This window comes from Trichosurus vulpecula, chromosome 6 (genome assembly GCF_011100635.1).
Source record: "Trichosurus vulpecula isolate mTriVul1 chromosome 6, mTriVul1.pri, whole genome shotgun sequence".
NCBI classification, from domain to species: Eukaryota; Metazoa; Chordata; class Mammalia; order Diprotodontia; family Phalangeridae; genus Trichosurus; species Trichosurus vulpecula.
In genome coordinates, this window is record NC_050578.1 from 68,460,191 (window position 1) to 68,474,251 (window position 14,061).

Here is a 14,061-nt window from a genome sequence, read left to right on the forward strand (position 1 = left end):
AGTCTTTTTGATGCTACTTATCTGTCCTCTTCTTTCTCACATGGCCTCAAAGCTGAAGAAAACTGCTGGATTACACCAAGCATATTTTGTATTGCTGGAGTTAACACAATTCTTCATAACTACAGAGACGGGGTATTCCATGATGTACAGCCAAAGAACATCAGAGAAAGAATACTGCTTTTCAAAAAAAGCTCTCTGAGTCAAAGAATACCTTAGGGTCATTAAAAGCAATGTGCAATTTTCCAAATACAATAAATTATTGCTCTTATTCATATGCAATTCTAGGCCTAGCTCAATGTCTGTCCAAGACATATGTATTGATGAGATACATTCATCAAATTGATTATCATAGTCCAAATGACAGGCACTCTCATCCAATTTTTTTTTCTGTGACCAGTTAAACCAAATGTTTTAGTGTGGTCTTGCATCTAGTTTAGGTAGTTCTGTAATGTTCTAGGACTTTATTGATATAAAACATAATCTGTGGACCTCATCATTTATAGGGTCTCCCTTTTCTATTTATCTAGACCAGGGCTGGGGAAGCTGCAGCCTACAGGCCACTTGTGGGCCCTTTGACTGAATCCAAACTTCACAGAACAAATCCCCTTAATAAAAGGTTTTGTTCTATTAAACTTGGACTCAGTCAAAAGACCCCACTCAAGGACTTAGAAGGCCACATGTGGCCTCGAGGCCACAGGTTCCCCACTCCTGGTCTAGACTCTGAGCTAGATAACTTCCACGTTAGTAGCAAATAACTTTATTGAACATATGCCTTACTTGATTATAAGAGGGCTGTTGAACAAATGTCTTTCTGTTTTTATCTCATTCATAGAATCTTATATGATTCTGACAAATGCAATGGAGACACATGGTTCACAGACTGAGCTAGTCAATAAACAATAAGTGCATCTTGTATTCTCTAGACCTTTTAGTCAATGATATGAGTATAAAGTGGAGTCTGACACAGAAAAGTTGGCAAAATGACTATACACCACAATCAAACTACAGCACACATATTTCTCTTAAATACTTTACTACACATTGATGGGAAAACCAAGAAAGTAATTAGAAAGGATAAATCAGAGAATCTCACTTTCAGAGGCTTTTTCAAATCAATGTCGGAGTGAATACTCAGTTCTCTTAGGGCATCTCCAACAAGGTTGCTCCTCCGAACATGAAGGACAAGGAATGGGCTTCTGGCCAGCAGAGGCTCCAACGTGAGGAGCATGAACACATTCTGCAAATTTGCTCCATTGATAGCGACCTAGAAAATGGTGCCCAAAAAATGACCATAAAGAACATCTTTGGAGAATACCTAAAAGCCGATATATAAATACCTTAATGGTGTTAAAAGTACTTGGTTTGGCTTTTTCTTATAATTGTTATAGCAGTTGCTCATGTAAGTACAATAAACAAGAATTGTTTTAGTTTGGGAGTTATGTTGAACAACTAAAACTATTTATTGAAAAACATGGTCTCTAAACTAATTTGAGATACAGTGATTGGAACTAATTGTTAAGTCTAGAATAACACACTTTCAGGATTATCAGCATCAGCAGAAAAATTTCAAAGTAAATAGAAATCTATTCACATAGCAGCTTCTGTTCTTTGAAAAATGTAATTCACTCTAACTCAAATTAAAATCTGTCAGTCCCATATCAGTATCATGCAACTTCCACTATGAAAAATACCCATAGTATCAGTACAATAATATAAAGAAAGGATAGGAATTTGGATATTTTTGTCAGTGTTAAATCAAATTATTTAACTGTGTTGTGTTTGCAAATAAAACTGTAATAAAAGTCTCTATGATTTAGCACTTCTTTGAACAAATGAAGATTTCCAAGCCTCAATCTAAGAATTATATGTTATAATATTCAAAACAAAATTCTAGCATAAAAGAATAATTTGGATGACTGCTTAATGCTGCATCTAATGTTTTCTACTATCATATAAAAATTACAACAGAATTCTATGGTGCAAGAACATATTTTTAAAAGTGATACCTGCATCTGCAGTTCAGCATCTGTCTGTAACATTTTGGTCTTAGCTTGAGCATCAAAGACAAATGGATAGGAACAGAGAGTCACAGCATCCTGGAATGAAACACATTATTATTAGCAATATTTAAAGTATAGAGCAAAGTGCTATATCAAAAAGGCAAGAAGTAAAGGGGAAAAAAAGAGGGATTATGTACCTGCATTATAGATGGTCTAACTTTCTGTGGAAAGAAAATAATAAACAAAATATCATTCTTGTTTTCCAAAACCCAGAATTCCCACCCCCCAAAATGTCATCAGTATCATGTACATACAAATGTTATTCATTAAGTCAAACTGCATATTTGGCCATGTAAATAATGCATCTGATCGACTGTCTGAATTTCTGGTTGAGGAGACAGGTATCATGAAGCTGCCTAAAGGAAGATCATAGGAATAAAATGGGCAAAAACCATCTGACCAATCTGATACCACAATCAGATACTTAAACCACTCTCAACCAATGAAATGCTTTCTTTTCCAAAACTTGATTATAAAAAAGAAAAATTCTACAATCTACTTTGGAAAATTTATACCAGCATCTAACTTTAATTAATAAGTAAACTTGGGTGAGATAAATTAAATCAAACATACCAACAATGGATTTAAATCTTTCTTCAGTAAAAGAAAATAATTCTTGGAAAAAATTCAGAAAACATTTTGCCTTCTTCAAATAAAAACACAATATAAATTCAAGTAGTCACCTATAACACTGAGTTACTTGATTCCCATTATTTAAATCCATCTAGTCATGAAATTTTATTTCTTTAGCTGTTCTTATATGATTTGTAAGAAATCAGACAAGTAGGAAGAGAATCAATAGAGAGCAGTGTCATGAAGACCTACAGTAAGCTCGCTGGTGCAGTGGATAGACAGAAACGCTGGACCTGGAGTTGGGGAGAAGTAAATTCAAATCTGGCCACAGACACTTACTGGATGTAGGAACTAGGCAAGCCACTTAACCTCTGCTCACCTCAGTTTCCATATCAGTAAAATAATTGCACCTACCTACCAGGGTTGTTGTGGGAATAAAATGATAACATTTGTAAAGTGCTTTGCAAACCTTAAAGCACTATATAAATGCTAGTTATTATTATTGTTATTATTAATAATATTTGTCCAAGTCATTGGCAATTATGTTGAACAAAATAAAGCTAAGGAAAAATTTTTGACAGATACCACTGGAGACTGCCCTGGTCAAGTTGATATGGATACATTAATCAACCCTTCTGAGTCCAACTGTTTTCCAAATTCATGTAGCCATCCTACCATCATGTCCAGGAGGATGGGGGGGAGACTGCCAAACTCTCTACTATGTTCAGTCTTTTCTCCCTGACCTGCCAGTCTAACAAACCCATATGGGGGGGGGGGCCTGCGGGGCGGAGAAAGATTCAGAGACAGAGACAAAGAAGAGAGACAGAGACAGAGATAAGGTTAATCTAGGAGGAATTATTTTTCTTAAATTACACTGATGCTTTGTTTTTTTATACTGGTCATTTCCTAATAAAGTACCTATCTCCATTCAGAATCCTCACTTTGAACAAAAAGTAAGCAGTTAAAACAAAATTGTAAAAAAGACTTGATGGTATGCATGACCATAGTACTCCTATCCCCTTATTCTGAGAACAGAAATATCTTCCATAAATTGGTCACTGCATTTTAATGTAGTTTTTATTTACATTACTGTTTTTACTGTGTGTACTGTTCTGGTTCTACTTTGTTTGTTCTGCATCAATTTGTCTTAGTTTTCCCATATTTCTCAAAATTCTTCATACTCATTTCTTATGGTACAATACTATTTCATTACATTCACACATCACAACTGATTCTGCCATTCTCTAATCAATAAATACTATTTTCTAGTTTTTTAAAATATTTTGGTATATTTAACAACTTTCTATGTATCTTTGGCTTCTTTTGGGGTGTGTGCTGCATCAAGGAGGGGCATAAACAAGCAAGTCAGTAATTTTCCTTAGGCAATTCCAAACTGTTTTCCAGAATGGTTGGATCTAACACAGCTTCATCAACATTGTATTAATGTGCCTTTCTTTTCATAGTCCCTCTAACACCACTTCCAGCTTTTACCATTTTTGCTAATTTGATAGATATAAAATAAAACTAGATTCCATTAAATTTATATTTCTTTCATTTAGCAATTCTTTTGAAATCAATTTGTATTTGAAAGTCACTGCATTTTTTGATTTTGTGATTCTTTTGAAAATATACATTTTAAAAATTTTCTTTTTCCTGAACTACATGTGAACATCTTTTTAAAAAAAATTTTGAGTTCCAAATTCTCTCCTGCCCTTTCTCCCCTCTCCTCATGAAGAAGCCAAGCAATCTGATATAGGTTATATGTTTAGCAATTCTTTGAAACCCATTTGTTGATATCCTTTGACCGTGTATCATCTGAAAAATGGCTTGGTCATATGAATATATGTATGTTTCTTAGGATAGTTGACTTTTTTTTAGGGTATGTGATGTAAAGCTGCATTCACACACCTCACTCCCAATGCTGCCAATCAATAGTTTCTTTTCTTATTCGAGTTACATTAATTTTGTTTCTTTTAATCACTTCAGCTCCCTATGTGGTTATGAAACCTCCCTTTAACTATAGTTCTGAAATGTACCTCCTTCTGGCCTTCTTTAAGATTTTTATGATGTTTCCTATTTTATTCATATTCATATTTTATTCATATTTAAATCTCTTATTTCATAAAATATAACAGAAATCCAGTCTAAATCAATTTTCCATCAAACTGCTTTCCAGTTTTCCTAGCAATTCTTGTGAAAAAGGAAGTCCTTCCCCTAGTAGTTTATATCTCTTGGCTTTTTGTTTGCTTGCTTCTAGGTCACACTAGTCTAGCCTACTCCAGTGACTTACTTTTCCATTTGTAGCCACTACCAAATAGAATTTATGATGAACACATTTTAATATACTTGGAGATTTAGTGATGCAAAGTCCCTTTCATTCTTGCTTCCCCTTTCTTTATTTCCCTCAAGATTGAAGATATTGTGTTCCTCCAAATAAAGTTTCTTCTTGCTTATTTCTTTTTCTTTCTGGTGATGATTTTCACAAGATGTTGTCACCAAAAGTTCACTATCTTGTAGCCTACTTGTTCCACGAATGATAGATTTGCTTCCAGGTCATACTCTAAGTCTTTTGGAAAGACCTGCCAGAGCTTACGCTTCATTGGTGTAACCTCTGGGAACACAAGGTTGGCTCCATGTCATGTGCCAAAGGAATAAATACCAATACCTGTTGAGTTTGGGTAGCTGCTGAAAGTCAAACCCATCTGCCTGACAATTCCCTCCATCTATTCCCTCTACTTCTGACTGGATGCTGAGGCTAAGTGCAGCATGGTTTCAATTGGGATTCTCTATCACGATACAGATTATCAATACAGGTGAGGTAAATCACTTCTCTTTTGCACTAACTGCCTCTTTGCTGTGCATCCAATGAGAATCCAACTCTTTCTAAAAATGCTCTGAGTAGTTTATGTCATTACTTGCATTTTCGTGTGCCCCATAACTATGTTTAGGGTCATTTTAGGATAAGATTCTTGCATACGATCCTGACACTAAGCAATGATGAGTACCTTCTATTAAAATAAACATATCTAATGCCTCAATAATATATGTAAATATCATGCTTTTATAAGTCTCAACATCAGCTGGTATTGGCATATAAAAGATAGTTTTAAAAATAAGATTATTTTAAGATAAGTTAGATTTTAAAATTTTAAACAATTCTTTTTTAAAAATTTTTAATTTTTTTTTACTTTTAAACAATCCTACATAAGATGATTTTGTTTCAAATTAAAGATACCATTGTGATGTATTAATTTTAATACATAATCATATGATATTTGAAAAAATAGAAATGATTTTTGGATATAAATAGATAGGTTTGTAAACTAGACAACAGCCCATACATTATTTTCAATTCATTTTTGACCAATATTTTATTTCTTTTTTTTGTAGGCCAAGTTCTTTCATTGATTTTACTTTAATTTGTTTGCATAAAAAGTTCAAGAAAAACTGGATAAAGTAAAATGATTTTAAGCAGTAAAATCAGTCTTAGCATGAGGCTAACCAGAAACTTAGAGGCAGCCTACTCTGAAATATTTCCATTAGAACAGATTGAACCTTGCAGGAGAACCAAGACTATCCTCACCAAAGTGTTCCCATGATCTTAGCACCCAGAGGCTAAAAGCAAAAACAAACAAACAAACAAACAAAACCAGGGAAATCTTGACACCAGACTGAAGGTTCCTATGAGACAAATTTCTCCAGTTGAACCTCCTAGCACTTCTCTGACACAGGAAAGGCTATCACACTTTCATACATACTACAGCAATGACTCTATTTCATGTGTTTTTTTCTATTTCAAGAGTTTTAAATTTCCAAGAAGAGACGAAATATCCAGAAAAAGTCCAAGGGAGATATTTCAATTGCGTCTTCTCACAATCAAAGACAGGATTCAGGAAAAAGTCCATTTCCTTTAATAACTACATGACACAGAAGGACCAAATGAAAGAATGGAGGAGGCCATAGCTTTAATAAAACACATATTCTTACCATTCCTGCTTGATGCAAGAACCACATGAGATAATCTTCCTGAATGTCCACAAGATGGGAAATTTCAGGTATATAAAACTTGTCATATTCTACATGTTTCACTTTCTGGTTTACCTTAGAGGCACAAGAACAAGAAGAAATGCAAGAGATGATAACTCTATTACTATCAAAGACTTTTTATTATTAACAATAATCATAACAACAACAAAAAGGAAGAAGATGATCAACAGCCTTCTCAGAACACATTAAAAACCAATGGAAATACTTTGGAACAAATATTCCTTCACTGAGCAGCAATGAAGACTGAAGCAGCAGGAGCGTGCAGTAAATCTTTAATAAGAAAAAAATGATACAAAACACACTTTTAGATTTAATCTGCATTATTTATATTTTCTTCATCACTTTCTTAAGTCTGGGTAATCAAAACAATAGCTCAAGCTCTGATCCTTAGCATTTACCAATTTCTGAGGTATAAATGCTCATATTGAACACTTAACAATCAGTTCTCATGAGCTGGTTCAAGCTGGCTCATATACACTGCTGACAACAGGCACACGCCACTGGATTTGTTGAATGTAATCAAAATTACTTTACCACCAGACAGAGCCAATGAAAAGATTAAGGTCCAAAGGTGGAATCAAAGGACCCTCCATAGGCAGTGAACTCAGACAGCAAGATGTCAACAGAGAAGCATGGTTTAAGCAATGGTTTAATCATGTAGAGCTATTTAAAGACATGAAGCGGTCAGACAATTAGCATCTACGTACCAGGCACTATGCTAAGTTTTGGGGATACAAAGATAGGCAAAAGACAGTGCCTGATCTCAAAGAGCTTACAGTCCGATCGGGAGAAAATTATAGAAATGATAAAGAACAGGTAATTCCCACTAAAACTTGTAGATATATTATTCTTAAGGAGCCTGTATTTATCAAACAATGAAGATTACACAAGGAAGTGGTAAAAACTGAGCAATAGATCATCGCAGTTTGCAAACACTTAATAACCAATACCAGATACCAACAGGACAAAACCTTGTGGTCAGAAACTCACTGTCTTTGGTAAACTAATAGACAATAAATTTTCCTGCTTCAAATAAAGGCCCCAAAATAGTTTTGGGAATTGAACAAATTATACCAGAATCAGAGAATTATCACAGACAAAAACACTGCCTGTAACTGCCAAGGTATAACCTAATACATAAAAATTTAATAACGGTATTTCTAGTAGAGCATACCATGCCAATTTTCATAATCACTAAACTATGTGGAATGAAAAGTTTTTGAAATAGTGAAATTAAGAAAAGAAATTAAAAGCACGTGGTACCAAAATGAGGTATATATCACCATTTTGTCCACTACTAGAAATGCCCTAAAGATGTTTTCAGTGGACTTATAGAAGATGAGCTTATATTCTGACAATTTTATTCATTTTCAAAATGCAGTCATTTTTTTCCATCTGTGCAGTGGTACACAGAACATTAACTCCAAAAGAAGAGTAAGATAGCGACTTTTTCCAGGACTATCCCTATCTCAACAACATTGAAAAGATGAGAGTAAGATACTGATAACGCTAACAATTACTGACACTCAAACTGTGATACAAGCTTCCCAAACACTTCGTTTGTATTAGTACCTACTTCACAGGAATGTTGCAAGGCTCAAATGAGATAACATGAGCTTCACAACTTTATTATACATACCAGTTATTATCACTCCATTTGACCCTCACATCAACTCTGTTGGGTAAGTATAACACTATTATTATTCCCAATTCATAGATGAGGAAATTGAGGGTGAGGTAGGTTAAGTGACTAGTTGTGCAGCTAATGAGCATCAAAAATAGGGTTTTTGACCCAAGTCTAGCCTCATTTCTAGACCAGCACTCTATCCACTTTCATGGGAGGTCCTTTTTACCTCACAAGGGGGTCTTGGCCATTTTATAGGTGCTATCTAGCATACACTAGTTTCAATTACATTCAAGTAATTCAGTGGTATGTGCCTGTTATCACTCTTCACTGTTTTTCAGTGAAAAGCCCAACCTCAGAGATGGCAAAGCACCCATTCACTCTCTCTCTAGCAAGGCAGGTCCACTTCATACTTACCTTATGCAGTTTTTCCAATAGCTTGAGTGCTGCTGTTATATAACTGCTAAACAGAACAGGAATCAACAATGTTTTTCTTCCACTCAGGAGGTAAACTACTGCACTTTTATAAAGGTCTACTAGCTTCAAGAAATATCTTGGGCATACCTGGCACCACCAGTTATCTATTAGGAAAAAAAATAAAGAAAAAATTAAATATGTAATCCTTAACTAAATATCAGATATTCATGCCTCTCATGAGTTTGGAAGAGGCTGCCCTGGTAAGAAAATGTTATTGAATCAAAATTAAATTCAGAGAATCACAAAAATCATAGAATTTTAGAGTTGGAAGAGCTTGAGAGGTCACCTAGTCCAACTTCAGAAAGCATTAACTAATCACAAAAGGTCGTTTTAGAAAACTAGCAGTATAAGCTCCTTTGAACCTCACTATCTGCATTTTCATATACTGTTTCTCCTATAAACTATTTTAGAAATTAATATAAACATTTAAACTGTCTACTAGATTTCTCCAAAATAAGAGCAACCTTCTCATAAGGCAGACACTTTCTGCAAAAAAATGATCTTTGGAGGACAGCAGGGGTAGGGAGTTAATTGTCTTTATAGTTGTTACCTCCTCCACCATCTTAACCTCCAAACGATTTCAGCTCTTTGCTAAAAGACTAAACACAAAAAAGAATGCTCTGCAAGGCAAAAACAAGATCAAAAGGTTGTTCCTATATTGAGACCAAAACCTGCTAAAATGTGGTTCTGCCTAAAAACTTTATTTATCCAACTGTAGAATAGGATTAGGATAGGACCATGACTCTCCCCTTGCCCCCTCCCCCACCCTCTATGGATCAACTTGGAAGGATAGGAACCCAGTTTGTAGGCTTGTGAGAATGGCTGCAATGAAGCCTTTTTAAAAAGCTTCCTTAAAGAAATACACTACGATATTTGTAGTGTTTTCATTACTGTTACTGTTAGTCCTTCTGCAAAAGGAGTTATAGTCTTTTGCCCTCTCCATCCTTAATAACATTTTCTTTTCATGTGGTGACTGAATTCCAGTAATATCACAGCTCATCTGAAGCACAGAAGCAACAGAATAATTAACACTTTAAAATTAATTAACATTTAATTAATAAAGCAACTGACACTTTAAAACTATTTAAGTGTTAATTAATTAGCACATAAAAAAATAATGAAAAAGGGGAGACTTTCTGCATTTTATTAAACCTATCTCAAATGTCATTCCTATGAGAAACACTCTCCAATTCACTGAGGAAGAGTATCATCTCAAAGTAGCCACAGTCTACATTTTGGTCAATCCCTTCTTTCATGGGAACTTCTATATCACCCCCTCTACCTAAAATGAGGTAGGTAAAAAAAAAAACCTATGTAGAGAGCACTTAACTTTTCGAGGCACTATTTACTACTACTAGCTCAAGAAAAACTTTGTAAATACTACAAGACCAAGAAACAAGCTAACTATTTTTAACAGCTTCTAAATGAATTATCAAATTACTCTATTCGAGGATCAGTAAACATGTTACACAAAGCATAACTTAAAGATAGCTAAAATAAATTGCAGAATGGAGTAAAAAGGTAAGATGTTAAAGAACCATAAATACTCCAAAAATGGATACTGAATCTCAGCCTAATTTTAGTGCTGATGCCAAAAACTTACTACATTCAGAGTCAAAGAACCCGGGTTTGAATGTCAGCTCTCATACTTATTACATTTGTAGCCTCAGTCAAGTCACTTAATATCTCTGGGTCTCACTTTCTTTTCTAGCAACGCAAGAGTATGGAGCTACATGTTTTCTAAAGTCAAATCAAATAAGAGGCTATCAAACAAGAGGCAGAAAATAATGTAGCAGTTAAAGTATTTTGCAGGATTTACCTAAAACTTTACTAGGGTTTGCATCCAGCCGTAGAATAGCCATTGCCAGGGGAAGGGTTAACGTTATGTAATATTTAGAATCCTGAAGTAGAGGGAATTCGGGAAGTATTAAATAGATTCTCATTGCTTCAACATCTGGTGGTGAACTGGACAACTGGGGGATCAGGAAACTTTCAAAGCTTTTTAAGATCTGTAAAAAATAAAAAAAAGTAGGGGGGAAGACTAAGATTAATTCGAGCACACACAGAAAGGTCTAATTCTTGACCAGTATTTATGTGGAATATCTATGTCTCCAACTGCAAATACAATTTTCTAGGATTCTCTGTAGTGCATAGATATACTCACTTTCACTCACACCTAACAGCACATTTTGTGGGAAATCAATCCTAACAGAAAAAAAAATGAAATGAAAAGGAAACATGATGGCTACAAAGTAAAACATAGGAAATCAACAAAAAAGGAAAAATGACTCCACCAAAGGAATGAAAGATCACAGACTTACCTCAGAATGTTAAAACAAAGGAAACGAAATTGTGCATGTTCCTATAAGTAAAACCCATGCCTCTACATGAGGAGTCTCTATTTTTTATTACATCAAAAGCTGCCATGCTGTACCCCAAGTACTTTGGAGACAAGGTTGGGAAGTTTGTACACAATCTTTTACCTTCACAAGTGAGAGGCAACATGGTGAAGTGAACAGATAACCAGCCTCCAATTCAGAAATATGTGGGTTCAAACTCTGTCTCTACTACTCACATGAACTATGTGACCCTGAATAGGTCACCCTAGAGTCTCAGTGTTCCCAGGCAATTCTCTAAGACAATAAAAATCAGACCATGTATGTCATTCACCAATGGATTCATAGGTCTGGTTAGAAAAGAATTCTGCTGCTTAGCTATGGCATTAGGACTCTGCTACCCTGCTGTTGAAATAACCAAACTCGCACACTTGTTAAAATCCTAGACCATTACATGTAGAAGTAAAAAGCAAATAAAAAAAAACTCTCTTGGGTTTCAACTCATACATATTGAAAAATTGCCAATGATGACAAAAGATAGAAATGATCACTATTAGAAGGGTAATAGGAAGATGGCACTAAAGCCAATTATGAATTCTTCTGGAAAACAATTTGAAATTATACTAGAAAAGGCACTGGTTCACACTCTTTGATCTCACTACTAGGCTCATGACTTGAGGAGGTCAGAGATAAAGAAAGGCCCATGGATACAAAAAAAACTTACAGCAACAGTTTGTAGTAGCAAAGAACCTGAAACAAAGAGGGTGCCATCATTTGTGAAATGGCTGAACAAATTTTGGTATATAAATGTAATGGAATGTTATTGTGCCATAAGAAACAATGAATACGAAGAATTCAGGGAAACTTGGTCAAGATTTGTATGAACTAATACAGAGGGAAGTAAGCAGAACCAGGAAAGAATTTAGACAATGATCCAAAAGAAACCACATTGAACATCAGAATGTTGATCAATTCAGTGACCAACCCTAATTTCTGAGAACTGATGGTAAAACATGTCCCTCTCTCCTTTTAGGAAAGAGGTGGCAGACTACATATGTGCAGAATAAGGCATCCTTTGTTATATATGATTAAGATGCTTATTTGTTTTGCTTAACTGTACTTTGTCTCTGATGAGGATTTGAAAGAAGATGGGAGAGAGTGATGTTGGGGAAAAAATCAATAAAAAGATATTTTTAAAAGAAGATCAAAATTAGATATAATCCTAGGTTTGAGTTCTATACTTAAAAATTTCAAAATGTTTTATATTACAAAACATTTTTGTTTATAGAGGTAAAAAAACTATTAAATACAGTAAAATATAATAGTTGCTCATAAAACAGTCCATCAATGGGGACCAATTCACAAAACTGTCATCTGCTAAATCCACTGAAAGATTTTGGATTGCCACCTGTGTGTGCTTCCCCATCTCTGTAATCAGTTCTCACTCTGATTTCCCCATGGGTCACTATTGCTAATATAAACATTAGTTTCCCATTCGTGCTCTTTAAAAACCTGTCAAGTTTGAAATTTCCTTCTGTTTAAGAATATGTTGTTGGTAGAAAGCAGGCATAAGCCTGTAATCTCTGCTATGGGAAAGGCTGAAACTGGCAAATATCTTGAGCTTGCCAGTTCTGAGCTTCAGTAGAACTAAAGTCAATCAACTGTCCACACTAAGTTTGACATTATCATCATTTGTCCCCAAGAATGGGGGGTGGGGTGCCCATAAGATAGCTGAAGGAGGGTCAAACTCATGCAGGTCAAAAACAGAAGTATAAGATATCATGCTGAATAGAGTAGGATCAGGCACGAGTAGCCCCTATACTTAGAGAAATAAAAGCTGGCTGAAAGAGTGGCTGAACCAAGAGAGAATCAAATTATGTGGGGGTCTGTACCTTCCCTTCACTATTTATTGGGAAATAAATTCATTATTAAAAATTTCACTATTCATTATTACTTTACTATTATTGGGAAAATCACTAACCCCCACCTGAACTCCAGTAACTTCTTTTGTTAAAAGAGAACCTTACAAGGTTAAGAAATTCAAATGAGAAAATAGTCTGGAAGTACTTTATAAATTGTAAAGTGCAATGCAACTATAAAGTGTCAGTACCATACTACCACAGCATTATTACCGTGGGGCTCAAATGAATACATTGAATAAGTTTTGCAAAGCAATCTTTATACTATCAGCTATCATCATTACTGCAAAAAAAGATGTGCCCATGCCTTAAAGGGTTTAAAAAATATCTCTATTTTATATAGATATAGATAAGTACATAGAATCTAAAGAATACATAATTATAAAAGTATTAATATAATTACTGTAATAATTACCAAAACTAGCAGCCTTCAAATCTTTAACAATTCCAAAAATGTAACATGTTGAAAATCAAGATTAAAAAAAACCCCACTAACTCTTTCATAAGGCCATAAAAGGTATCATAGTATCAGATTGTAAAATACCATGAGGCTTTTGGGTAAGGTAAGTTTTCCCAACGTTAAAACACTATAACAAGTAAGCAAGTATGTATTTTATTTTAAACATCTTAAATGTAAACGCATTTGTATATAACATTGTATCCAATTTCACCTTTCCTTCTCTGCAAACTGTACTAGGCTTTATTGAAGAATATGGTTAACTGAGATCTAAAAATTCTAGTCTGAAGGTATTTGCAAGGAGGTAGATTTTTAGAAAACCTAGTAGAGAAATTAAAAGATGAAATTGACTTTCTAAAGTCATACATTTCAAAAGAAAAAAAAATTTAAGTATACAAAATCTTCACTTCCCTTTTGCTGCATTTTTCTTTCATAAACTTTTTATGCTTTATGATTTCATTTGCAAAGAGAACTCTCAGTAAGGAAATTTTCTCTACTAGTACACATGTGAAACTTCTGGAACTGATAATCTTAGAAAGATGCCTGGGGGCATTGAGAGCTTAAAGGA

At 34.5% G+C, this 14,061-nt stretch overlaps 1 protein-coding gene across 5 annotated transcripts in view; it reads right to left on the reverse strand.

The window, feature by feature from the left end:
* The window catches only part of HERC3 (HECT and RLD domain containing E3 ubiquitin protein ligase 3), a 112,067-nt gene that overhangs the window by 45,527 nt on the left and 52,479 nt on the right, over positions 1-14,061 (reverse strand). For 3 of the 5 annotated variants that reach the window (XM_036763109.1, XM_036763108.1, XM_036763113.1), the window contains 6 exons: positions 10,601-10,790; positions 8,722-8,885; positions 6,621-6,734; positions 2,198-2,221; positions 2,007-2,096; positions 1,094-1,264 (listed from right to left, as the gene is read on the reverse strand). In XM_036763109.1, the coding sequence (XP_036619004.1) occupies positions 1,094-1,264; positions 2,007-2,096; positions 2,198-2,221; positions 6,621-6,734; positions 8,722-8,885; positions 10,601-10,790 (753 nt within the window). The remainder of the gene's footprint in view (positions 1-1,093; positions 1,265-2,006; positions 2,097-2,197; positions 2,222-6,620; positions 6,735-8,721; positions 8,886-10,600; positions 10,791-14,061) is intronic. The other 2 variants (XM_036763112.1, XM_036763111.1) reach the window with 1 other exon arrangement.